This window comes from Manis javanica, chromosome 14 (assembly GCF_040802235.1).
Source record: "Manis javanica isolate MJ-LG chromosome 14, MJ_LKY, whole genome shotgun sequence".
Classification (NCBI taxonomy): domain Eukaryota; kingdom Metazoa; phylum Chordata; class Mammalia; order Pholidota; family Manidae; genus Manis; species Manis javanica.
This window is the reverse complement of record NC_133169.1, coordinates 82,650,285-82,678,187: the sequence shown is the minus strand read 5'-3', so window position 1 is coordinate 82,678,187 and position 27,903 is coordinate 82,650,285. Positions and strand designations below refer to the sequence as shown.

The window sequence follows — 27,903 nt, the reverse complement described above, 5'->3', positions numbered from 1 at the left end:
GGACCTACCTTTGTTACTCTGAGCTGTGGGATCCTAAACAAATCACTTAGCTACTCTGAATTGCAGTATGCTCACGTCTATAGCGCAGGTGTTACAGTATCTACCTGCCAAGACTTTTTGAAGGGCTTAGAGATCTTTCATGTAAAGCCACCCAGCAAAGAACCTAGCACATGGCAGCTACTCAAATCTTGTCGGTTTATTCATTCCTCCCAAACCCGGTAATTTTAGTGACCAACATTTTGGGTAGAGAGGTGCCTTGGGACACGCCTGGGCGGCAGTGGGCACTCAGCTCGCGTTCTCACCTTAATGGACACGAAGCGGGGCGCTCATTTTACTCCATCATCAAGCTATTTTAAATTTCTTCTTTTAAAGAATTTCAAACTGCCCAATGAGCTCAACACACAACTTAAGAAAATGAAGTGGTGGGTTTAATGCAACATTTCCCCACTAGGTGGTACTGCGTGTTAAAATTGTCCCTCAAATTATCCCAATATAATCAATCATCTCGAAAGAAACGGACTTGGAACGCCCCTAGGAAGAGGAAAATGATGTGTCACCATATTTATTATTAATTTCTCAAAAAATTAACTCCAAGACAAATGAGTTAACCTAACATCCAGGCCCCCGGGTAACCGCGCGCGCGCCGTGACGGACAGCCCCGCTCCAGCCGCGCGTACCGTCTGGGGAACCCACCAGCACCGCGCGCCTTTAGTCCCATCAGGTGAGCCTGAGCATCAAGTATTTTTACAACTACGTTTCATATTCACTTTTTAAAAAAATCGTCCTCGTTTGTCTTCCGGTTGGCCATTTCTTAGACCACGACGGAGTTTTTAAGCCAAGAGCAAACGAAGATGCTGCCCGGTGCCCAAACTTGGCGAAGCCAAGTCCCGCGGCCCCTCAGCCGGGCCCACGGGGCCTCCTCCCGCACCGCGGGCCTCCAGCACTCACCATGGCCTCCACGCCCGGGCCGCGGCCCCGCAGCGCCGCGAACAGGAGCCGCGTCGCCGCCCGCGACCCCAGTGCGGCCGCCATCGCCGCCCGCCGGAGGGCTGCCCGCCGCGCTGCCTGCCCGCCGCGCTCCGCCGCGGGCGCCTCTCCGCGGAGCCGGCCCGGAGCCGAGGCCGTGCGGGCGGCTCCCAGCCCTGGGCCGGGCCGGGCCGCAAAGCTCGTCCCCGGAAGGCCCCAGGAGCTCCACGGGCGGCCGCCTCCGCTGCCGGCAGCGGGCGGGACGCGGCGCGGCTGGCCCCCGCAGGCCCCCGCGCCTCCAGTCCCCGCTCGGCACCCCTTCCTTCCGAGTCACCCCACGGGCCGGGCTTCCGGCCTGGGCGAGGGAGAGGCCGGCCGCCGGGACCCCGGGCTCCTCTCGGGTTGCCGCGTGCTCGCGGAGGGTGTAGCCGTGCCGGGCTCCCTCTCGGGCCGCGGGGGCGCACTGTCTGCGCTGGTGGGAGGATGTCGCGGGCAGGGGCAGAGACGGACCGCGGCGGGCGCTGGGCACCACACCTGTGCGCGCGCTGCGAGGGCAGTGAACCAGTGATGCAGCCCGGGGGCCGGGGGCCGGGGGTTCGACTGCAGCTGTGCTGCCTTCACCTAGCTGCCAAGGCCTCGGGCAGGCGGGCTCGTCTGGTTTTGCTTGCATAGGAGTATCTGAAAAAACCGGCGAATAGTGCTAACAAGCAGCACGGGTGCGGCACTCAGGCACTCCAGAGATAATGTGGACAGATTTCGATTTTCTCTTATATCCTTTTTTTGGAGAAAGGTATGTATTTATTTATATATTTTTTCTTTTTTTGGCCCTTTCTTTATGAGATATAATTCACATACCGTAAAACTCAACCTTTAAAGTGAACTGGTTTTTGGTATACAATTGACTCTTGAAAAAAAGTTTTGAAGTGCCTTGACCCACTTATCCGTTGACTTTTTTCAATAAATATATTGGAAAACTTGGAGATTTGTGTTTGAAAAAACATTGTCTTTTCTTAGCTTACTTTATTATAAGAATACAGTATATAATACATATACAAATTATGTGTTAATCAGCTGTTATCAGTAAGGCTTTGGGTCAACAGAGAGGGTCAAAAATTGTATGTGGATTTTCAAGAGGGTGTTCCCTCTTAACCTCCACCTTTTTCAAGGGTCACCTATTCACTTGTGTCATTTTTTTCTACTAAACAGTTTAAGCAAATTAGTAACATAACCGATTTTGCAGAGGATATTTTTAATTTTTTTTAAAAAATGAGAGTCCAGCCACAATAATTCACAATCACAATAGAAGTTGATCAGGGGTACTGTTGTACCACATGATGTACATTTGAAACCAACACAAGATTGTGTATTAACAATACTTTAAAAAAAGAATGACAGTCCATTTAAGTTCAGTTTAGCTCTTGCCAGCAGATGGTTTTATTTCCCATATGGACAGACTTGGGGGAAAAAAGCCTTTTTGCCTTAAAATAACCTAAAGTTGAGACTTACAGCCCAACCCAACTTCATTTTTGCCCACTTGACAAAAAGTCAGAGAAGGAATCTCAATGGAGAGCCTAATCAAATGTCACTGGTCTCAAGGCACTTAATATGACACCGTGGTCTCCTTTGCCTGAAACCTCATGTGGTCGGAGACTAGGGGTGGAATTGAAGGTTGTATTTCCAATACTTACACTGAGTGTGTATGATCGTGAAAAATATGTTCTACAAACTTGCTCATTACAGTGACAACTGAAAAATGAACTGCTGTGTGAGGTAACAAGCTAGAGACCCCTCATCATTTCCTTCCCTAAATCCCCTGTAACTGCGGCATCTCAGCTCAAGTCTGGAAAGGAGCAGCAGCAGGATGCTGGTAGGGCGGGGAACTCACGTCCATCAATAGGGGCAGTAAATGCCCTCCTCACAGGTAGCTCTCCAAGTAGTAGGATCTAAGTCCCTTAGCGAAGATTTACCAGGCATGTCCTGTGTAATGGACAATGTCGGGAAAGGCAGCCTCCTGCTCAGTCTCTTCAAGCCCTACTCAGCCACACAAGGATGGGCCTTAGGCTTGGAACACTTCCTGACCAAAATATAGAGGCCACACCGCCTGTGCCAGGCTTACCCCCTTGTGTGAGAACATCCTTCCCTGTTTCAAACTCAACGTGTGCTCCTTTGTTTTGCTTAAGCATGTATGTCAGTGGCCCTGGGGCACGCCCCCCACCTTTTCACTGTTTCAGATTCCATGGGAGGGGAGGAGAGGTCCTTCTGCTGGGGCACTACAGGGGCACTCATAGGCCTTTGGCTGTTGCAGCGTGCCCACTAGCCTTGAGGGCCTGCGGCACACTACTGGAGCTCATTTACTCTGTTTCTTCTGTGTAAAAATGTTCCTTGGTGACTCTAACACCAAGAAGTAGTGGGCAGAAGTGTTCGCACTTCTGTCCTTGGTGGCTGGCCCTGTGATGATCTTTGCTATCTTCCATGAAATTGAAGTCTTGTGTCATGTGCCCTGTCCAGGCCCCTCACCCAACCCCACCTGCACCAGCACTGGTTACTTGTGCAGGGTGGTGTGCTCAACAGACACCATGCTTGGCTTGGTGGCTGAGTGGGTCTTGGACTGCTTCCTTCCCTCTTCTACTTCCCATTCCCTCAGCACCAGTGCTCCCCAGCTGACCCTCTCTACACTTGAACCTCCCCTCCAGGGCTGTGGGAACCCCATGTACTTTTTCTCAGGCATGAAAATTCCTGTATCTTTGATAAGGTAACCCCCACTCTGCAAATCTGCTCCCAAAGAAATGAGACTATATACAACCATAAATAAATCCAGCAAAAGAAGACCCTTCGGTAAGTAATGCTGACTCTGTTCAAAAGCCTTTTATGTAGCCATGGTTAGGAAAACAATTCTCAACAGTGAAATACTTACCTTTGTTAAGCAAAAAAAGCGGGAGGTGCTGAATTATAGCTATATAATGACTGTAAACATACAGGAGAAAGACTAGAGGGAAATGCTTATCACGGTCACCTGGCCATGACATAGAGGCAGAGCAGGGCACCATCCTGACTCTGGAGACATGCTTAGGTTTGAAGCTGGGTCCCACCACTGGCAGCTGCTTGACCAACAGCATGTTATTTGCAGCCTCATTTGCTCTTCTGTGAGATGAGGATATTTAGTGACAGTAGCCATCTCACAGGACCACTGTACCAGTAAATGAAACAGTAAGTAGATATTTAAAACAGTACCTGGCACACACGTAGTAATATTCTAATGTTGTTACAGAATTACTAGACAGTTTTTTTCCTTATATTTCTAATATATATTTCCTTACATACACATACATGAGAAGGCCCAAATCCCAGCTGTACTAACTTACCTTGTATGTAATCTGGGCAAGGTACTTTACATCTCTATGCCTCGGTTTGCTCATTTGTAAAACAGAAATAATAATAGTACTGTTTGGAGCCATTGTTCCCTCCTGCCAGTGACTACCCCAGCCCTAGCTGTCCATAACATGACCCATAAAATTGTAAACTCCTGTCTGAAACAACACTCTGAGAAGGAGACTCATCTGAGATTCTATTTCCATTGAATTTAGGATACCTTATGAAATGAATGAATGGAAACAATCAGTATAAAAGTAATTTATCATTCTGTAGTCTGATGTCGTATTTCTGAATTTAAGGGATCTTTAAGAAATAGCTTTTCAAAATGTTTGAATAAATTACATGTTGTCTCTTTTCTACATATGTCCTAAACTACACTAGCATCAACTTGTGAGAAAAAGCAGTGATTTATATATTTTTTGGCTCTCACTAAGCCTAGCAAAGTGCTGAGGACATTTCAAGGTTGGCTAGAGAACTATGACTAAAATGTAAGTTTATGCTTTAGCCCAGAATTGATATTAAGGTTTAGTTACGATAACATTTACTTCTTACATCTGCCTTACCCAGAAACAACTTCTTAGACCCCTTCACATTCTTTCAGTGAAATCAGAGATCACGAACACCAAAGTACTTGACTCTTTCATTTCCCATCAGGTGCACCTTGTAAGGTCACACCAATTCTAGTTATTCTTCCCGTATTAGAACACTTTCCTGCTTCTGGACACAGGGCAAAATTGCAAGGAACAGAAAACCAACCTTCTTAGACAGATATAAGGAATCAAGAGTTTTCTAAAACTGTATAATCTTCAGACCCCATTTCTACCTCTGTATATTAAGTACATAGTCATTCTACTCACTACTCCAACCCAAATACATCTTCATATTTCAAACTGGATTTACTCCTTTAAAATACTGGATTATGTTTAAGCAGTAAAAACAAGAATGGTAAGTTCTATTGAATATTTTTGCATTTGCTTATTAAAATACTAGTTAAAATACCAGTTAACTTTTTTACACATTCCATTGCTCAACAAATGCATGATTCTTTTAATGTGACAGTCAGCGTTTCGCTGAAGAAAACGTAGGCAACAGCAGCACTAATTTTTGAAATGAAGGACTGACGTTCCTCTTTCCACCTTCTTTCAGTCTGCCGCTACTCTGCATGTTCTGGCTCTTGTCCTGGAATCAGCCACCGAATACTCTCAGTTCGGATGGTAGCATACATAACAAAACTAATTAAAAAGAATAAGGAGAATACAAGCAACCAGTCCACACTTTTAATCAAAGTGCTGGGAAGAGGGCCTATTTGGTCAGCTTGAGTGACCACCACATTTTTCTTGGCTTCTATACCTGAAAGAGAAATAAATTGTTTCCAATCAGATAGAAAACACACCTGCTACAGATCTTTCTGAACTGTTGTGCATGGTATGCAAAATGATAAGTAGTCTTAAAATAAACACCACCACTAGCCTATCTGGGATGGGTTTCACTTGCCTGTCAGTGTGATTGTAACTTGGCCTTTCTCCCTACCACATCAAAGGCACAGGAATCCATTCAGCTGTTCAAAGCTAAAACTAGAATTTCTGTGAACTTAGCAGAGGGTCTTAAGTCAGTGCATTGTAAGAGTTGTGTTTTGTTCTCTTTTGGGACCAAAATTCAACAAGTTACTAGTAATGCTACTTTCAGGAGTCGATAGTACTTTTTCACAGATTAAATAATGCAAGTTCAAATGCTTTTAAATAATTTACTGGAAGAATTGTTAGAACAACTAACCACTACTGGGATCCATGATGACTGAAGATGCTGTGACTCTAGCTTTCATTTGTGTTCCTGGTTTTCTTAGAGCACTGAATCCAATGCCTCCCTCTCTCCCTATCAATCTGAATGACAATCAGGGGTCTGGTACAAGATTTGAAATAGCTAACCCCCTGGCAATAAGCCTTTTATTCCTATGAAGTAATTCAGCAATTTCTTCCTTAATGTTAGATATAAGTAATTACATGCAACCTAATATAGATAGAAGGTATGTCAAAACTTGTATTTATTTCCAGTGAAGATACTTCAGGAGAAGAGAGGTGCTCCAGATTGCAGCATTCAGGTTTTGAGGAATGAACTTTTCCAATGGAGGGAATTTCTTCAATATACACTGCTTAAACAGGCACATGAAAAGATGCTTTGCATCACTAATAATCAATTGCAAATCAAAACCACAATGAGGTATCACCTCACACCAGTCAGAATGCCTACTATCTAAAAGACAAGAAATAACAAGTGTTGGCGAGGATGTGGAGAAATGGGAACCCCCCTACACTGTTAGTGGGAATGTAAATTGGTACAGCCACTGTTGAAAGCAGTATGGAGGTTCCTCACGAAACTTAAAATAGAAATATCATATGACCCAGTAACTCCACTTCTAGGAATTTACCCTAAGAAAAAAAATCCCTGATTGGAAAAAATAAATGCACCCCTATGTTTATCACCACATTATTTACAATAGCCAAGAAATGGAAGCAACCTAAGTGACCATCAATAGATGAGTGGATAAAGAAAATGAGGTACATACACATAATGGAATATTATTCGGCCATAAAAAAGAAATGAATTTTGCCATTTGTGACAAGATAGATGGACCTAGAGAGTATTATGCTAAGTGAAATAAGCTAAGCAGAGAAAGACAAATACCATATGATTTTACTTAATTTGTGGAATATTAAAACAAAACAAAATGAACAAAATAGCAGTAGATTTATGGCCAATGAGAAACGACTGGTGGTTACCAGGGAGGAGTGGTTGGGGTGGGTGGATAGGGAGGTAGGGAAGGTGAGGGGGATAAAGCAGCACAAAAATTCCCAATCATAATATAAGTTGGTCACATGGATAGTAGTACAGCATGGGGAATATAGCTAATGATTCTGTGACATCTTTCTATGTTGAGGGACAGTAATTGCACTAGTGGGAGTAAGGATTTAATAATGTGGGTAACTACTGAACCACTGTATACTTGAAACCAATATAAGATTATATATCAACTATTCTTCAATTAAAAAAAAAACTTTAACAGAATGAAAAGGCCATATGTTTTGGCAAATATTAAAGAATTAAAATAGCATCCGCAAATGGATGGATAAATGGAACACTATTCAGCAACAAAAATGAACAACCGCAACCATACACAGCAATGCAGATGAACCCCGCAAACAGTGGTGCATGAACTAAGCCAGACACAAAAGAATCCGTGTTGTATGTCTCCATTAATACAAAGCTCAAAAACAGCTAACACTAGTCTATGATGTCAGGAGTCAGCATGCTGGTTATCCTTGTGGGCGGGAGCAGTAGGAAACAGAGCTGGTAATGCTCCCTTCTGGATCTGGTTAACTAAGTTGTTCACTTTGGGAAGATTCATTACCCAGTACGCTAATGATTAATGCATACTTTTGTGTAAGTATTATACTTAAATGAAAAATGAAAAAAAAATATGTAAAAATGTACCTACTGGGGCACAGTATGTGAATTATATCTCAACAAAGCTGTTTTTTTAAGGTATCTATAATCATATTAAAATTACCTTTTCATCTTAAGCTTGCCACTGACTGAGAGACATTTAACAGGATCATTAACAGTTCATTAGAAAAGACGTTTTCCATCTGAAAGCCAAGCTTGAATCCTTCACTTAAGGGTAACAGCAAATCAGAACCTACAGAAGGCATATACCCCCAGCAATAAAAAGTTGTCTTCAATTCTCTAGTATTCCAACATACCTGTCTGGTTAAAAATGAAGATTTTCAGCGTTTCCAGTGTTCGGTCTGTATGATTAAATCTAGCCATTGGTTTAGCTCCTTGAAATAACAAGATGTTAGGAACAGCTACAGTGCCAAACCTGGTAGAAAGGCTACAAGAGAAGTCAGTCAGAAAACCTGAATTAACAGCGGGCTTGCTCACACAAATACCTTATCAGAATGAATGGAAATAAATGAAAAAGGATCAGCTTCAAGTGACCTACAGAAGTTTCTGATATTCAAACTATTTGCTTGTAGTTATTTCTGACCTCTCTCTCTTTACAGGGCACGGTTGGGGACATTCCTGTTCTGCTGAGTTGCTTTCCATTATATGTGGAACCACCCATGACAATTATCCTCCTATTTTAAGTTCCTAACTGCCAAAACGGATCAGACCAGAAAATTCTAATTCATGGACAAAGTACACTGTGTCAATATACCTGACAGAAGAAATTTCAAACTCTCCAGAATGCCTACCTCCATCCCTCATACAAGGTTCAACTGAGGGTAAGCAGTGACTTTGGTGAGCTGGTGCATGCACTCTCTGACCTAACAAGCACAAGAGGAAGCTCACAGTTAGGGCCTGACAATTCGGAAGCAATATGACGCGAGCAGCACTACTGCACCTCTACATAACACAGAGTAGTGGTATAAGCTCCAGAGTCAAAACATCCAGGCAGAAGCTCAGTTCTGCTAGTGAATCAGCTCTGTGACCTGTGGGCAGATTATTTAACATCTTTCAGCCTCAGTTATTCTTCCCATTAGTAAAATGGTAATATTAGCTAATCAGGACTTTTTTCTTTTATAGACATGCTGTAACTTAAATATTAACATAGTAGGAAAACATATGTCACAGGCCCTATAATAAGAACAAGTACCCTCTATTCTCCATAATTAAGGCACCACATCAGACAGTCTGAAAGATACACAGAAATGAAGAATGAACAAAGTGGATGATAAAAGAAAGTAGGGAATAAGGGGTGAGGAGATTAGTACCAGACCTCAAACCAAAGAGTACCAAGCAGGTGCTAGGAGCCAGCTGGTTTGGGAGCAGAGGAGGGTCTAGTTAAAGCTGGACACTGACCCAGACTGACCTTCCAATTAGTCTGTTCCATTGGACCAGGCCACCTAGGTAATTCCTTGAAGCCCCTCTAAGAATTACTAATTTATTGGGCAGTTTCTTCATAAACAATTTTAAGTAAACACTGGCAGTTACACTGCCCATGCTGAAAATCAGTGGAGAACAAATTAGCAAATTTTTACTCAACTTTATTTTTACCAACTTGAGTATCTCCCACACTTGCCAAATTTATTCACACACACCCCTGTGACCTGCTACGGAGCATCTGATTTGGGAGGAAGAAGGGAGCACACAGTTTATAACCCAGGCACAGGCACAGCACTTAAGGGAAATATGTAACATCCTAACAAAGTTTTTGACTTATTGAACATTTAAGAAAGACAAAAAACCCACTGAACAATATAAAAGAATATAAAACCAGGTTAAATGTCATTTAAAAGGCTGGGTTAATTCATTACATTGGTTATACTGACTGTCTACCAAGGAACATGCAATCAGGAATAAGTGTAAGCAAGAGGAAGGAGGAAGAAAGGAAGGAAAGAAAGGAATTCCTAATGGACATAGAATGGGGTGCCAAGCTGCTGCCAGGAATGGGACCTAACCAGCAGGTGAATTCACAGTGCAGGATCCCACTTGTGACACCCATTCTGCTAATTCAGTCAAGCCAGAAAGTCCTCTGGCCCCTCCCCTGCCATCAGGTAGAGTCACCTTTAAATTCTACCATGCAAATAACAGTCTTTCTTCTTGTGGACCCTCAAAAAAGTGCTTTCATCTGCTCCCTTGGGAGACTGACCACCTCTATTACTCACACTTGCCTTTCCCTTCCTTCAATCCCTATTCAAAGCTCACACCTCCATCCTCTGCTTAATTATGCCTGAACTAATTAATTATGACTTCCAAATAACTGCAGGCATCACCCAGAGGATGAAATGGAAATTCCCCTGTGGGAAATACCTGCTGTGCTGAGATGCATCCAATGCCAAAAAACGAAGAGCTGGAAATGCCCGAGGCAGAGAATTAAAATGAGGGGCCAAACTGGCAGAAAATCGGCACCAAGGGGTATAAAACAGGACTAGAGTGCAGTCACTACCATTTGGGTTCAGAAAATCCATGAGGTCCTGTGGTAAAAGAAACAATAGTTAAAGTCAGCAGTAAATGTACATGCACCTCTTTCTGGAAGGACTCCCAGGAAACACTGCTGCCTCTGGGGATAGGTGCTCGGGGCAGGAGTAAGAGGGAGACTCTAGTATATCCCTTAAGAACCTTCTGGATTTTGAACCATATGAATCCATGAATCAGCAGAGAAGTACTGTCAAATAGCAGATCATAAACTTTCCTCTAAGCTTTCTTAATACTACAATGGAGCAATTTTACTATTTTTCATAATTCATCAATTCAAATACAAAGTACTCACAGGGTTCAGGCCATATCCTAACCTTTGAAATGTGCATCTCACACAATCTAGGGCACTACTAAAGCACTGTGATCCCAGGCCCGAACTCTCTCTTCAGCAGCTCCAAGTCTGTGCCAAACAGTTGGATCAATGTATTTGGCCAAAAGTTCAAGGGTGCACTACTCCTGCCACCACCCTAACAGATTGCTTAAATGGTTACATGACAGGTGGTGTGATGCCAGAAACAGTCCTGCAATACTGAGACACAGCATTTACCGGGCACCGGGGGGAAAGCTGAGGCCAGCACTGATCCCTGCAGTTGGCGGGGGCTACATGCATTCAACATACCACATGCACCCTCATTGAAAATAAGCAGTCACAGCTTTCAGAGCCGGGACTTCTACACAAGCAGCGGAATTTGTCCTGCTGTCCGGCTTAATCCTACAGAAACTGTTCATCACTATCCCAGAATTCTCTTTGGAAGCACCATTTATCCAACTAGCTGAAAGGCATGGCTGGGTTTGGGACAATTGTCTGACTGTCACTCCACAGTGAACACTCTGAAGAAAAGAAACTTTTCATCAATACAACATGCTTCCCAGGGGCACTGCTAGTCTAAACAATGCTAAATTACAACATTAGTAATTCAGATTTTTTTAAGTTGCCTTGGTAATAAATACCTTAGTTGGAAGAAGAAAAATGCTATGAGTCTGATGCCAAGCACCCATTTGTCCACTGAAATTCTTTTTTTTTTTTTTTGTCCCCATCACCTTCCCTGTGCCCTTTAAACCGGTTGTATGTGCACACCCTGCGGCTCCCTGCGGAGTGAGGACATGCGCGCATCCAGAGGGCAGGAACTGACTAGCCAGTTTCTGTAGTCGTAGCTTCCCTCCCACGGGGCTCAGGCTGGAGGATGGGTGCCACGTGCCCTCCTTAAGGCTCTCCTCCCAGCCCTCCTAGTCCCTGGCACGGAATGCAGTCTACAAGATTTCACTGAATGAATGGATGGATGGATGGATGCTTTTATCTCACAGTCAAATGCCATACCGATCGCCTCATGGACTCAGTGTAACTTAAACGTTTGCAACACAAAGTAGCGTGCTGAGGGCTTTGTGAACATGTGGATATTTTGACAAGACCTACCTGCAACGGTGTCTGGTCTGATGGTTTGGAGAAGGGGAGGGGGGAGATAGGAAGTAACTATTACCCAGAACGTGACATGGCACTAGGATTTTAGCTGATGTGCTACTGGGGGACCGCAGTTAGGGGGCCAGGGGAGGCGTGGTAACAGTCGTGTCCACTGAAATTCTTATCATGAGGTTTGGTGGTAGGATTACACCATGGATAACTAGGTTTAAGCTGCCTAAATAAGCATAATAATTGACACCAGTTACAGCTCCTCCTATCCTCATGAACATCACAGAGCAAAATCCACTTTCATCAATGCATCCATTAAATGCTATCCCACTCACAACGTGATAAAGATTATCATCCTCCATTTGAAAGCTGATAGTGTATTAAATCGTAAAAGAGCAACATGCTGAAAAGGAGAAAAGTACTAAATAACTTTTCCTTACCTGTGAAATATTTAAAATTCTCAGAGTGAAATTTTCGAATCCCGTCACATTTCTCTCCTCACAGTTCACCTTCGGGGATTTCAGACTCTCCGTGTTATTGGAGTCCTCTGCTGGGGCTGGGTCCGATTCCGCCACCTCCGGCTCTGTGTAATACTCTTCTCTGTCGGGGGAGCTGGCTCCAGCGCTGTCCAGAGAGAAGAGGCTCTCTCGGAGATTGCACTGCGAGTCTTCCTGCCCTGCAGCTCCGCAGGTGCCGCCGCTGGGCTCTGAGCTCAGTTTGTCCTCAGCTTCCCCAGGGATCACAGACAGCATCACCATGTGGTCGCCACCAGTGTCCAGCCCCAGCGCTGCACGGGCCTCTTCTGCTGACCTATCCTCACCCATCAGGCCACCTGCAGGCTCCTCCTCACTCATGTGCACAGCCCCCACGTGGAGAAGGGGAGCAGGCTGCTCCTCTGACCATAAGTGACCATTTTCCTCTGCAACTAAAACATGCCAGCATGTTCACAGTCACATTTGACTTCAGACTAAATAAACCCCCCAAAATTATAGTCTCCTCAAAGATGAAATTTTCCCTATGAAGAAAAAAATTATCCTTCCCATTGAACTGTCAGAGAGCCACCCGTCATTCTCCAGCTCATGAAGAAAGGTCACAAGGAGGCACTAGATTAATGAATGTCAAATAAAAAAGTGGACAAATACATAGCTTCATGCAAAAGCATCTGGCAATACAGATAATAAGCAAAAACATTCCGGTAGACATTAGATCAGGAAAATAGAATACAAACATTTTAACTATTTCATTTGTTTTATGAGAACACCAAGAAAAGTCTGATGACTTTATGGAAGATTCTACTACAACAAAGCATCTTTGCACACATTATAACAGCTCTAGGAGGTGGGCATGACAAGGGTCATCATCCCACTTAATAGATGACCACGCTGAGGCACGGAGAGGTTCAGGAGTGCCAAATGGCACACAGCTAGTAAGCAGCAGTGCCAGGTCTAGGAGCGAAGTCTCCTGACTACTACTCCAGAATGGGCTTTACCCTCCCCACGGGACACCTCGGGGGTTGCTACACCATACTGCCCCACTCCGCGGCAGCTCCTTCCTCCAGGGGCCTCCACTGCTGGACTCTGCTCTCCGGCCTGCTGCCTTGGGAGTGCTAGGAGGCAGCTCCAGCGAGGAGGGGGCAGCCGCAGGGAGAAGCGGAGGGAGACCTGCCTCCCGCTTTGGAGCCACTGTATAGCACTTGGGCAAAATGCTCAGGAAAGAGAAGAGTCCTTCCTGGGCAGTCCGTATGTCCTTCAGCAATCTCCACTCCCCTTGTAAAAAAGACCCCTGCCCTTCAACTCTCTTTAACTCAGCAACAGCTGCCAAACTCTGGGTGAGGCACTGACCAGGGGAAACAAGTGAGGCTGGCTGCACTGAGACAAGCTGCCATGTGGCTGGGGTGCCACCAGCTGTGCAATTAGCTCTGCCGTGCCAACAGCATGTCACCAGAGTGTGAATGACCAACTGACTTCAGAGTTGGAGACGGGTCTGGAAGCTTCCTAAGGCACGCACATTTGTATAAGTTCTCAGACATCCCCATAGAGCTCTGCAGGTTCATTCAACATTTCAAACATCATTCCAGGGGAATTCTGCTCTGGCTAAGAATGGGATCTACAATCCCTCCTGAAACAACCGAAAAAAACAGGCAAATAAGTGAAATAACAGTTTCAAGAGACTATTAGGCAATGAAGAACACTGATCCCTGAGCCACAGGAAGCAAATGAGGGGAGCCCTATAACTGTTCTAGCTCACTGCCTGAGGGACAGCCCACTTCCTGGGCTCAGGAAGGGAGAACCCAGGCTGAGCCCAGCAGACGCCTCAAGTTGAGGAGATGGAGCAGACGGTGCGCAGAGACCACGAGAGCTAGAGTTTGCAGGACAGAGCACTGCAGGTGGGGGAACTGCGGAGAGAAGACCCCAGAGATCTGCACAGGGGCCCTATTTGGGCATCCTGAGGAGCATATGCATGAGAGTAAACTACCAGAAGCCAGGGAAAGAACCACCCAAAAGGATTAGAGGTAACATACACAGAGCTGGGCACAATATCTGTTTCCACCATCTAGGCTGGAAAACATAATTCCCAGGGCCCTGGATAGAGTACACAAAAGGGACTTACCTCAATAGTGGGGCAAAATAAACCCTACAGTAAATACAGGTCTGCTCCCATCCAGCAAACTTTAAAAGCAAGGATCAAACCATGTTCAAATAACTTAACTATACTCCAGAACAAAGCTCAAGAAGATGTATATGAATACAAAAATATTCGGCACTTGGTAAAATTTATGTCTGGCATCCAATCAAAGATCACCAAACATGCAAATAAAAAGCAGGAAAAATGACCTACAATGAGGAGAATAGTAAACCAATTAAAACTGACCCAGAACTTGCACAGACATTATTAGATGAGGATATTAAAAGAGTAATTATTCACACCACTTAGGATGGCCACTATCCGAAAGACAAGAAATAACAAATGCTGGCAAGCATGTGGAGAAATGGGAACCCTTCTACACTGTTGGTGGGAATGTAAATTGGTACCACATGGAAAGCAATATGGAGTTTCCTCAAAAAACTAAAAATAGAAATACCATTTGACCCAGGAATTCCACTCCTAGGAATTTACCCAAAGAAAATAAAATCCCTGATTCAAAAAGACATGTGCACCCCTATGTTTATCACAGCACTATTTGCAATAGTCAAGATATGGAAGCAACCTAAGTGTCCATTAATAGATGAACGGATAAAAAAGATGTGGTTCATATGCACAATGAAATATTATTCAGCCATAAAAAAAAAAAATCCTCCCATTTGCAACAACAATGGATCTGGAGGCTATTATGCTCAGTGAAATAAGCCAGGTGGAGAAAGACAAATACCAAATTATTTCACTTATTTGTAGAGTATAAAAACAAAGCAAAACAGAAGGAACAAAATAGCAGTAGACTCATAGACACCAAGAAGAGACTAGTAGTTACCAAGGAGGAGGTGCTAGGGAGGATGGGGGAAAGGGGAAGGAAAAAAAGGGGCACAATAATTCATAATCACAATAAAAGTTGGTCACGGGGATTGTATATTTGAAACCAACATAAGATTGTTTATCAATGACACTTTAATGAAAAAAAAGAATTAGATCAACATTTAGATCAACATTATGAGATGAGGATATTAGGAAAGTAATGATAACTGCATTACATATGTTCAAAAAGCTAAATAGATACAGAGACATTAGATATAAAAAGACCCAAATCAAAAACACAAGGAGATATCACCTCCCACACTAGAATGGCTATTATCAAAAAGATAAGAAATAAGTGCTGGTGAGGATGTAGAGAAAAGGGAACCCTTGTCCACTGTTTCGGGGAATATAAATTAGTGCAACCACAGTATGGAGGTTCCTCAAAAAAGTTAAAAACAGAGCTACCAAAAGACACAGCAATTCCTCTTCTGGGTATTTATCTGAAGAAAACAAAAACACTAATGTGAAAAGATACCTGTATTCCAATGTTCACTGCAGAACTGTTTATAATAGCCAAGACATGGAAGCAACTTAAGTGTCCATCAATGGATAAAGAAAATGTGGTATGTGTGTGTGTATATATATATATACACACATATATACAGGGATGGATGGATGGATAGTTAGATATTACTCAGCCATAAAAAAATGAAAATCTTATCTTGAGGGCATTATGCTAAGTAAAATAAGTCAGACAAAGAAGGACAAATAACATATAATCTCACATATGGAATCTGGGGTGGTAGGTTACAAGCTCATAGATAGAGAAAGCAGATTGGTCACTGCCAGAGTGATGCATGGGAAGTGGGCAAAATGGGTGAAGGTGGTCAAATAGAACAAAGTTCTAGTTATAAAATAAATAAATTGTGTGGACGTAGTGTACAACATGGTGACTATAGTTAGCAATAATGAATTGTATATTTGAAAATCACTAAGGGAGTACACCTTAAAAGTTCTTATCATGAAAAAAGACTGTGTAACTATGTATGGTGATGGATGTTAACTAGACTTATTGTACTAATCATTTCACAATACATACAAATATGGAATCATTATGTTGTACACCTGAAACTGATACGATGTATGTCAATTATATCTCAATTTTATAAAGACTCAAATTGTTATTCTGGCAACAAAAACTACAATGTCTGAGATGAAAACTACACTGAATGGGATTAAAAGCAGATTAGACATTGCAGAAGAAAAGAGTAATGAACTTGAAAGCACAGCAATAGAACCTATACAAAATGAAATACACAATGAAAAAAGAACCCCCCAAAATTAAGGGCATCAGTGAGCTGTAAGACAACTTCAAGTGGCCTAATGTACACATGACTGGAGAACCTGAAAGAAGAAAGCAGGGCAGGAGGGGGAGGACAGAAAAAGTATGTGAAGAAACAATTACTGAAAACTTTACAACTTTGATGAAAACTATAAATCCATGGATCCAAGAGGCTCAACAAACCCCAAGCTCAATGAACTGTATAGCAAGACATCATAATTAAAGTGATCAAAACCAATGACAAAGAAAAAAATCTTAAAAAGCAGCCAGAGAAAAAAAAGGATAATGTACACAGGAAGAAAGAAAAGGATGACACTAGTAAACATAATGTTCTTCATGTAATTGTAGATTAATGATACCAAAATAAAAAAAAAAAAAGAATATAGGGACTGATTGAATGCTGAACATGACTTTTCAAAAAATTTATAAGATGACTAAAAAAAAAAAAGAAAGAAAAGGAAGAAAAGGATGACAGCAGGTTTCTCACTGGAAACCAAGTAAGCAGGAAGTGCAACATCTTTAAAGTGCCGAAAGGAAAAACTATAAACCTAAAATTCTATACTCAGCAAAAATGTCATTCAAAAACAAAGGCAAAAATACTTTTTCAGACATACCAAAGCTTAAGGAATGTATCACCAGCAGACCCACCTGTAACATTCTTAAAGGAACTCCTTCAGGTAAAAAAAAAATGGAAATATGGATCCACACAAAAGAAAGAAAAGCCAAAAATGGTAAATACATGGATAAATGTAAACAATTCTTTCTGAAAGTCTAGCTAGGAAGGGGACAAGAAAGATGAGGGTATTTGCTTTGGATAGGCAAGGGGCAAAGGGAGGTCTCCATTTTAGTTTTTTAAGAGAAATGTAAGGGTATATAAAGCTGATGAGAAAGAGGATAAGGAGGGAGATGTGACAATATAGGTTAGATAGGGCAGAGTACAAGGCTTGGGCAGCAAGGTGGGTCTTTGACAGAAAAGAATTAAGCATTTCTGTGACTAGAGAAGAGGCTGGGTGCCTGGGCATGGAGCTCTGTCAATTTGGCAGGGGTGGAAACACATTGGTCTTTCTGAAGCCTTTGGTCAATGAGTATGCACTGCCTGTAAAAGCAGAAGAAAAAACAAACATGTTTGGTGGGTTGTTCACATCAGAGCTGGAAATGAAGCCGAAGAGGCTAAAAGTCTGGAGAAAAACAAAGGGTGCCATATTTGGGGGCCAACCCTACTCCCAAATGACCCAGTCTGCAGAGATCTGCTCTCTTGGAACCTAATCAATAGTCTAGGTCCAGTAAGTAAATGAAGAATGCCAATATCTGAAAGAGTCTCCAGAGAAAAAAGTCAGGACACAAAGTAGAATCTGGTTCCCCCTGATCACCCTCACATAAGAATGAGTAGATGTCCCCACTAAAAATCAAAAGGGATTCTGAGTGATGCAGAGAGCTGGTATTTTAAGTTCAGGAATGTTGTTTTAACATTCCATGAAGATATTTAAGTAGACAATACAGACTAGAAATGAAAAAATTCTTACGCCCTTAGGTGCCATCATTTTCATCTAGGTATTTGGAGGAAACACTGAATTTTCCAAACTACTATAGAAATGATCTACCACGTGAGAGCTGTTGAACCCTCCCATGGTAATGTGCTTTTTAAAAGAATTTCCTGTTGACCCTAAACAAGCTGACTAAACTTTGAGCCAGGCATACAGTGGACGCTACTGCATTACTTGGCAGCAAGGCAGATGCTGAAGAACAAGGATGGGGGCACCACACCACCACTGCCAGGGAGCTGTAGCCTAGGTCAGCTCCTTCACACCCTTCCAGTTTTGTTCAGAAGGCTCTCTACTTGCCACAGTTTTTTTTCACAATGGCTCCTGCGGCACGGGAACCATGTGTGGGAGGACCAAAAACAACTGGGTATTGGAGGGGCAGCAACCCACACTTTCCATAGGAAATACTCAGTGAGCTTATCTACCAAATGGGGTAAATACCACTGAAAAGCAGAAAATCACAGAGGTACTGTGCAGATAAAACGGGAAAAGATGTGTATGATCGCTGGAACATAGTAAGCACTCCAAAAATGGCTGCAGTGATGATGGTGACAATAATGATTATGATTGGTGTTTACAATTCAAAGAGATGAACAGACACCACAACTAAGCCCCATTCCCCTGCTAAAATGCATTCTGGATCCATCCACTTCTCCCATCTCCACTCACACCCCTCAGCCCAGGCCATAGCCATCTCTCACGTGGACAATTAGACATCTCTCACGCTAGACACCTAACTAGTCTCCCTGCTTGGCCCTCTATTACCCCTCTGAACCCTGTTTCTCACAGCAACCCAACGGGAACTGAAAGTTAAAGGCAAATCTGATGTCAGTCCCCTGCTAAAACCCTTAGCTTTCATATAGCTGTCCCCTGCCCTGTGAATGAGTCTGCATTCTGTAGCATGGATATCAGGCTCCAGAGGAGGCGGCCTCGGTCCACACTCTCAGCGGGTGCCACCAGACCTCTCTGGTCCCTGTTCACTCACACATTCTGTCAACTATCTTAGAGCTGTTCTGAGGGCTCTTTCTCTGCCAGGAACACCCTCCACCTTTTCCACCCCCTCTTCTACTGACATCCAACTCATCCTTCATATCTTACTGTAAATTTCACCCCTTTAAAGTGAACTTCACCTTCTCTGACCCTCAGACCAGACGAATCTCCGATTACAGCATCCAATAATGCCCTGGGACTCTCCTTGAAGCATCTTCTGCTTGCAAGTTACTCAATTATTTGCATTCATTTAACGTCTACCCTCCCCCTCAGGCAAGAGGGCAGGCCTGTTTCTCTGTCTGGCTCACCACTCTACCTCCAGTACCCAGCACAGCACATGGCATATGATGGGTGCTCAGCAAAAATCTGCTAGTTGGACTAATAAGGAATTAAAGATGGTGGTGTGAGAAGAGAGACAGAGGCTTCCTCCTAAAACTGGATACAATTAGCGAATTTAATTGGCACAACTAATCCTGAGAGAGCGACAGGAACGAGGATGGTGTCAGACTGCACACACCTGGAGAAAAGAGCAGACTCAGTGAATGGGGTAACATACCAGAGCTGTGGCTCCTAGGGACCCGAGCCCCTCCCCCACCCCAGCTCACCGGCGGGAGGGAGAGAAACAGAGCAGGGAGGGAGTGGAAGGCTTGGGACTGCTGAATACCTAGCTCCAGAGATCCGCGCTGGGAGCACAAACCTACATTTCATGGTGCTTTCATGAGACTCGCATGACTTCCGGGTTGGAAAGTTAATACAGGCAGAGTTCTTGGGGAGACTGGGATTCCGGCTGCTTGTGGAAAGCAGGGATCCATATCCAGCTGCTCTGGGACAAACACATACCTGTGTGACCAGCCCACTGGCGCAGGCAGTGGAGACAGGCACGGCAGCCGGGAGGCGGGGAACAGCTCTTTCCTACACCCAGGCACCAGTACCGCTCCCCTGCAACCCCCGACATTGCTTCAGGGGCTCAGCAGCTCCAGAACAGAGCTTCTGGACACTAGAAGGCGCCATATACAAACATGAAAAGCCAAAGGAACCTGGTCCAGAGTAAAATTATTAATACAACTCCCAAGAAAGATTTAAATGACATGGACCTCGTGACTCTTCCTGAAAGGGAGTTCAAAATCAAAAATCATCAACATTCTAATGGAGGTACAGAAAGACATCCAAGAACTCAGGAATGAATTCAGGTCAGAGATCCAATCATTGAAGAGCACCATGGAGGGAATTAAAAGCAGGTTGGATACGGTGGAGGAGACAATAAATGAAATAGAAACTAGAGAAGAGGAATACAAAGAAGCTGAGGCACAGAGAGAAAAAAGGATCTCTAAAAATGAAAGAATATTGAGAGAACTGTGTGACCAATCCAAGCGGAACAATATTCGCATTACAGGGATACCAGAAGAAGAAGAGAGAGAGAAAGGGATAGAAAGTGTCTTTGAGGAGGTAGTTGCTGAAAACTTCCCCAATCTGGGGAAGGAGATCATCTCTCAGGCCATGGAGATCCACAGATCTACCAACACAAAGGACCCAAGGAAAACAACACCAAGACACATAGTAATTAAAATGGGAAAGATCAAGGATAAGGACAGACTTAAAAGCAGCCAGAGACAGAAATAAGATCACATACAAAGGAAAGCCCATCAGGCTAACATCAGACTTCTCGGCAGAAACCTTACAGGCCAGAAGGGAGTGGCAGGATGTATTTAATGCCATGAAGTAGAAGGGCCTGGAACCAAGATTACTTTATCCAGTGAGATTATCATTTAAATTTGAAGGAGGGATTAAACAATTTCCAGATAAGCAAAAGCTGAGAGAGTTTACCTCCCACAAACCATCTCTGCAGTCTATTTTGGAGGGACTGCTATAGATGGAAGTGTTCCTAGGGTTGGATAGCTGTCACCAGAGGTAGTAAAATCATGGTATGGAGGGTGGAGCAGCTGATTGTGAGGCAAATACAAAATTAAATGGACTATCCCCAAAGTCAATCAAGGGATAGACAAAAACTACAGAATTTGATACCTAATATATAAAGAATGAAGGAGGAAGAAAAAGGAGGAGAAAAAGAAAAGAACCTTTAGATTTTGTTTGTAACAGCATACTAAGTGAGTTAAGTTAGACTCTTAGATAGCAAGGAAAGTAACCTGGAACCTTTGGTAACCACAAATCTAAAGCCTGAAATGGCAATAAGTACATACCTATCGATAATCACCCTAAATGTAAATGGACTGAATGCACCAATCAAAAGACATAGAGTCACTGAATGGATAAAAAAACAAGACCCATCTATATGCTGCTTACAAGAGACTCACCTCAAACCTAGACATGCACAGACTAAAAGTCAAGGGATGGAAAAAGATATTTCATGCAAACAATAGGGAGAAAAAAAGCAGGTGTTGCAGTACTAGTATCAGACAAAATAGACTTCAAAACAAACGAAGTAAGAAGAGATAAAGAAGGATATTACATAATGATAAAGGGCTCAGTCCAACAAGAGGATATAACCATTATAAATATATATGCACCCAACACAGGAGCACCAGCATATGTGAAACAAATACTAACAGAACTAAAGGGGGAAATAGAATGCAATGCATTCGTTTTAGGAGACTTCAACACACCACTCACCCCAAAGGATAGATCCACTGGACAGAAAATAAGTAAGGACACAGAGGCACTGAACAACACACTAGAACAGATGGACCTAATAGACATCTATAGAACTCTACACCCAAAAGCAACAGGATACACATTCTTCCCAAGTGCACATGGAACATTCTCCAGATAGACCACATACTAGGCCACAAAAAGAGCCTCAGTAAATTCCAAAAGATCGAAATCCTACCAACCAACTTTTTAGACCACAAAGGTATAAAACTAGAAATAAATTTTACAAAGAAAGCAAAAAGGCTCACAAACACATGGAGGCTTAACAACACGCTTCTAAATACTCAATGGATCAATGACCAAATTAAAATGGATATCCATCAATATATGGAAATAAATGACAACAACAACACAAAGTCCCAACTTCTGTGGGATGCAGCGAAAGCAGTCTTAAGAGGAAAGTACATAGCAATCCAGGCATATTTAACGAAGGAAGAACAAACCCAAATGAATAGTCTAACATCACAATTATCAAAATTGGAAAAAGAACAAATGAGGCCTTAAGTCAGCAGAAGGAGGGACATAATAAAGATCAGAGAAGAAATAAAATTGAGAAGAATAAAACAATAGAAAAAATCCATGAAACCAAGAGCTGGTTCTTTGAGAAAATAAACAAAATAGATAAGCCTCTAGCCAGACTTATTAAGACAAAAAGAGATTCAACACACATCAACAGAATCAGAAACGAGAAAGGAAACATAATGACGGACCCAACAGAAATACAAAGAATTATTAGAGACTACTATGAAAACCTATATGCTAAGAAGCTGGAAAACCTAGATGAAATGGACAGCTTTCTAGAAAAATACAACCTTCCAAGACTGACCAAGGAAGAAACACAAAATCTAAACAAACCAATTACCAGCAAAGAAATTGAAGCGGTAATCAAAAAACTACCCAGGGAAAAAAACCCCAGCCAGATGGATTTACCTCAGAATTTTATCAGACATACAGAGAAGATATAATACCCATTCTCCTTAAAGTTTTCCAAAAAACAGAAGAGGAGGGAATACTCCCAAACTCATTCTATAGAGCCAACATCACCCTAATACCAAAACCAGGCAAAGACCCCACCAAAAAAGAAAATTACACACCAATATCCCTGATGAACGTAGATGCAAAAATACTCAATAAAATATTAGCAAACAGAATTCAAAAATATATCAAAAGGATCATACACCATGACCAAGTGGGATTCATCCCAGGGATGCAGGGATGGTACAACATTCGAAAATCCATCAACATCATCCACCACATAAACAAAAAGAAAGACAAAAACCACATGATCATCTCCACAGATGCTGAAAAAGCATTGACAAAATTCAACATCCATTCATGATAAAAACTCTCAGCAAAATGGGTATAGAGGGCAAGTACCTCAACATAATAAAGGCCATATATGATAAACCCACAGCCAACATCATACTGAACAGCGAGAAGCTGAAAGCTTTTCCTCTGAGATTGGGAACAAAACAGGAATGCCCACTCTCCCCACTGTTACTTAACATAGTACTGGAGGTCCTAGCCACAGCAATTAGACACAACAAAGAAATACAAGGAATCCAGATTGGTAAAGAAGAAGTTAAACTGTCACTATTTGCAGATGACATGATATTGTACATAAAAAACCCTAAAGACTCCACTCCAAAAATTAGAACTGATATTGGAATACAGCAAAGTTGCATGATACAAAATTAACACACAGAAATCTGTGGTTTTCCTATACACTAACAATGAACCAATAGAAAGAGAAATCAGGAAAACAATTCCATTCACAATTGCATCGAAAAGAATAAAATACCTAGGAATAAACCTAACCAAAGAAGTGAAAGACCTATACCCTGAAAACTATAAGACACTCTTAAGAGAAATTGAAGAGGACACTAACAAATGGAAACTCATCCCATGCTCTTGGCTAGGAAGAATTAATATAGTCAAAATGGCCATCCTGCCCAAAGCAATACACAGATTTGATACAATCCCTATCAAATTACCAACAACATTCTTCAACGAACTGGAACAAATAGTTCAAAAATTCATATGGAAACACCAAAGACCCCGAATAGCCAAAGCAACCCTGAGAAAGAAGAATAAAGTGGGTGGGATCTCACTCCCCAACTTCAAGCTCTACTACAAAGCCACAGTAATCAAGACAATCTGGTACCGGCACAAGAACAGAGCCACAGACCAGTGGAACAGATTAGAGACTCCAGACATTAACCCAAACATATATGGTCAATTAATATTCAATAAAGGAGCCATGGACATACATTGGGGAAATGACAGTCTCTTCAACAGATGGTACTGGCAAAACTGGACAGCTACATGTAAGAGAATGAAACTGGATCACTGTCTAACCCCATACACAAAAGTAAATTCATAATGGATCAAAGACCTGAATGTAAGTCATGAAACCATAAAACTCTTAGAAAAAAACATAGGCAAAAATCTCTTGGACATAGACATTAGCGACTTCTTCCTGAACATATCTCCCCGGGCAAGGAAAACAAAAGTAAAAATGAACAAGTGGGTCTATGTCAAGCCGAAAATCTTCTGTAAGGCAAGGGACACTATCAATAGAACAAAAAGGTACCCTACAGTATGGGAGAATATATTTGTAAATGACAGATCCAATAAAGGCCTGACATCCAAAATATATAAAGAGCTCACGCACCTCAACAAACAAAAAGCAAATAATCCAATAAAAAAATGGGCAGAGGAGCTGAACAGACAGTTCTCCAAAGAAGAAATTCAGATGGCCAACAGACACAAGAAAAGATGCTCCACATCGCTATCACCTCACACCAGTAAGGATGGCTACCATCCAAAAGACAGACAACAACAAATGTTGGCGAGGTTGTGGAAAAAGGGGAACCCTCCTACACTGCTGGTGGGACTGTAAATAAGTTCAACCATTGTGGAAAGCAGTATGGAGGTTCCTCAAAATGCTCAAAATAGACTTACCATTTGACCCAGGAATTCGACTTCTAGGAATTTACCCTAAGAATGCAGCACTCCAGTTTGAAAAAGACAGAGGCACCCCTATGTTTATCACTGTACTATTTACAATAGCCAAGATATGGAAGCAACCTAAGTGTCCATCAGTAGATGATTGGATAAAGAAGATGTGGTACATATACACAATGGAATATCACGCAGCCCTATGAAAAAAACAAATCCTACCATTCGCAACAACATGGATGGAGCTAGAGGGTATTATGCTCAGTGAAATAAGCCAGGCGGAGAAAGACAAGTACCAAATGATCTCACTCATATGTGGAGTATAAGAACAAAAGAAAACTGAAGGAACAAAACAGCAGCAGAAGCACAGAACCCAAGAATGGACTAATAGTTACCAAAGGGAAAGGGACTGGGGAGGACGGGTGGGAAGGGCGGGAAGAAAAGAAAGGGGACATTATGATTAGCATGTATAATGTGGGGGATGGGGGAAAGGGGAGGGCTGTGCAACATCTTACTATGCTGATGGACAGTGACTGTAATGGGGTTTGTGGGGGGACTTGGTGAAGGGAGAGCCTTGTAAACATAATGTTCTTCAAAAAAAAAAAAATACTAAAAAACAAAAAAGTATCTGCTAGTTGACTGCCTAGTGAAGACAGGCAATGGGGATGTTGAAGCCAAGAGCTGACTTCTATTGCTTAACATCTGGACAGCAGTGTCACCTCTGGTTACTAATAGACAGTGGTGTCCTCTGCAGAAAAAAATGCCTTGGATTGTCAGCCACTAAAAGTAACTAGCTGATAAAGATTCCTCTATCTTCACCCCGTTCAAGACCTGGTCATGATGACAACTCAGTCACCCATGCCTGGTGTTATCCTCAGATCTGTGTGAAAGTGACCCTGACTCCCAGGTGGGCTCACACTGCAACAATAAGTAGGGCCCTGAATCAACCACGGTTCTGCCAGAAAACAGAGAGCAAATTCAACTTGGGCAATTTGAGGAGGGCTTAATAAATGGACCACCAACATGTGGGCCGGGTGGAGAGAAACCAAAAGTAATGGTAAGGAACTCCAGGGCCAGAAACAGCAAAGGAGAAGCCGGTCACCAGTCTTAGGTCTTAAGAGTCCAGAGACAGAAACAGTCACAGAACCTTGAAACAGTGAGGACAGCCTTCTGGAAGCTATGACTCCTGGAGGTTCACAACAAACCTGTGACAACCCCGGAGGGAAGGAGCGAAGAGAATCAATACCCTGACCTCACCCTCTCTCCTCATTCCTGCCCACAGGAAGCCAGAAGGCAGGAGAGCCAGCTGTTATTCCATACAGGGCAGCCACTCGGGGCACAGAACAGGGTGGAGGCTAGGAATGACCTGGGAGACAGACATAAGACACCCAGCACATGCTGTTCCCCTCCGAGGCTGGTGGTTAAGTGTGGTGACAGCACTGTAGCAGAGATTTGACTGTGAAGTCAGGCAGACCTGGGCTTGGATTATGGCTCCTCAACTTCTAGCTGCATGACCTTCACAAAAGACTTACTACTGATGCTGCGTCTTAGTTTCCTCATCTATAAGAGAGGGAAGATAACATCTACTTCATAGGCATTTAAAGATTAAATAAGATGATACTCATAAAGCACTATGGACAGTGCCCAGCAAATAGTGAGCGTTTTCATTAATGGTCAGTGTGTTATATTCCTTCTTCCTGCTCAACAATCCAACTGCCCTGCTTCTTTCCAGGATACTCCAGGGAAAGGAAAGAACTGCCTATTTCTGTTCTGAATGCCAAGCAAGGCCCGTGGGTCTGGCCTTTAATGAGACAGAATCGAGGGAAGGAACACCGAGCAAGGGCCTCCACGCCCGGACCCAGCCGAGTCCCTGGGGCGGCCGTCTTGCCCACCTGGGGGGCCCTGCCAGCACTCTCTCACAAGCAGCGGGTTACCCTGGGAGGCTACTGTGTTTTTCTCATCTCTTGTTCATACGGGCATCTGAGCAAGAGCGGCCTTCTTAAAAAAGTAGTCCAGCAGGTGCAAAGTAAAGTGGGGGCTTTGCAGTCAGAGAAACACGCTCTGCCATTTACGAGTAGCGCGAACAGATTCCTCAGCCTCTCCGAGTGCACCATCTGCATCTGAAAAACGGAGATGCTAATGAACCTATCTCGTAGAGTAGGTGGAAGTGTAAGTGAGAAAGTGGTGGCAAGTCCTGGCTCCTGATAAGGGGACCGCGAGTGTCGCTATTCGTTAGGCTTATCGTTACTAATAAAGTGCGCACCACACGAGCGTAGGCCTCGGTAGGCGCTAATATACGGTCCCTCCTGACGGAGGCCTGCTGAGGGGCCCCGGACGTGGTCCATGCCCGCGGAGCCCCGCCCCGCGGCGCCCCCAACCCCGGACCCCGAGCTGGGGACCACTCGGGAAAGAGGTCGGGCAACGCGGGAGAGGCGCCCCCAAGGCGCCAGGGGGAGCGGCGCGCGCTCGGGCCTCCGCGCCGGTGAGAGGGCCGCCCGGGTGGGCCTCCAGCCCTCGCCCCGCGGTTTCACCCACCGCCGCCTGCCGCCGCGGGCCCCGGCCCCACACTCACCCTCCAGGCCGTGGGCGCGAGGCCCCAGCACCCACAGCAGCACCTGCCACCAGCCGAGGGGCCTCATGGCGAAGCGGAGCGCCGGCCGGGACCACCACCCGGGCCGACGGCCATCAGACGCACAGCAACGCGCGTCGCGCTCCCGGCCGAACGTAGGCCTGGGCGAGACGGCTCAGGAGCGCGGGCGCGGCCCCGCGCCGCCATCTTGGCAGCTGGCAGCCGCTGCGGGCGCCATTTTGGAAGCGGGCGGCCTGCCTCTGGCTTTGGCCTGTGGCCTGCGCTGTGGAACAACGGGCTCTTTAGCGCCAGACAGATCAGGTCGTTTTGAACTTTCCTGACCCGCAAGTCCTGGGCCGGGTTCCAGCAGAGGCCCATGGCCCTCTTTCTTCACCCTAGTCGGATCCCGGCCGCTGGCCGCGCACCTTGCGCCCGCCTGACATTTCATTCCTGGGTCAGGAAGGCCCAGAAGCCTTCAGATTTCCAAATCTCCTGCCTTACCCCTGCCAGTTAAAATCCAGGATGCCCAGGTAAATTTGGATTTCACAGACAAATGAATAGTTTTCTCCTATGAGAGACATAATGAGATTCAAATGTAACTGAGTTCTTGTAATTTTATGTACTACATCTGGCAACCCTAACTTTACCTGTCTACTGT

The 27,903-nt window shown here is 43.8% G+C and overlaps 2 protein-coding genes and 1 long non-coding RNA gene across 5 annotated transcripts in view; 1 reads left to right on the top strand and 2 right to left on the bottom strand.

The window, feature by feature from the left end:
- Positions 1-1,217, bottom strand: part of PCBD2 (pterin-4 alpha-carbinolamine dehydratase 2) — a 40,989-nt gene extending 39,772 nt beyond the window's left edge. The window contains exon 1 of one of the 2 annotated variants that reach the window (XM_073221613.1): positions 949-1,217. In XM_073221613.1, the coding sequence (XP_073077714.1) occupies positions 949-1,032 (84 nt within the window). In that variant the 5' untranslated portion in view covers positions 1,033-1,217. The remainder of the gene's footprint in view (positions 1-948) is intronic. The other variant, XM_073221610.1, reaches the window with a different exon arrangement.
- LOC118971994 (uncharacterized) lies at positions 1,217-8,900 on the top strand. The gene is made up of 2 exons (XR_005060760.2): positions 1,217-1,756; positions 8,400-8,900. It is a non-coding gene; the product is annotated as an uncharacterized lncRNA (long non-coding RNA).
- Positions 2,199-27,504, bottom strand: TXNDC15 (thioredoxin domain containing 15). Of its 2 annotated transcripts, XM_037016209.2 has the most exons (6): positions 27,249-27,504; positions 26,569-26,796; positions 12,166-12,650; positions 10,150-10,313; positions 8,097-8,227; positions 2,199-5,688 (listed from the first exon to the last, which is right to left on the bottom strand). In XM_037016209.2, exons 3-6 carry the CDS (start codon positions 12,577-12,579, stop codon positions 5,492-5,494), a joined length of 906 nt encoding a protein of 301 aa, XP_036872104.2. In that variant the 5' UTR covers positions 12,580-12,650; positions 26,569-26,796; positions 27,249-27,504; the 3' UTR covers positions 2,199-5,491. The 2 variants fall into 2 exon arrangements, with proteins under 2 accessions (XP_036872104.2, XP_036872103.2); XM_037016208.2 differs by lacking the exon at positions 26,569-26,796 and having other exon boundaries at positions 27,249-27,501.
- Between the last annotated feature and the right edge of the window lie 399 nt (positions 27,505-27,903).

What these genes read in the sequence shown, in the direction of transcription:
- TXNDC15 (XM_037016208.2), bottom strand. Translation starts at nt 27,315, where the DNA reads ATGAGGCCCCTCGGCTGGTGGCAGGTGCTGCTGTGGGTGCTGGGGCCT. An exon ending in TCGCGCCCACGGCCTGGAGG is followed by an intron (nt 12,651 to 27,248) that starts GTGAGTGTGGGG and finishes GGCATGTTTTAG; the next exon opens with TTGCAGAGGAAAATGGTCAC. An exon ending in GATGCATCTCAGCACAGCAG is followed by an intron (nt 8,228 to 10,149) that starts GTATTTCCCACA and finishes CTTCTCTTGTAG; the next exon opens with CCTTTCTACCAGGTTTGGCA.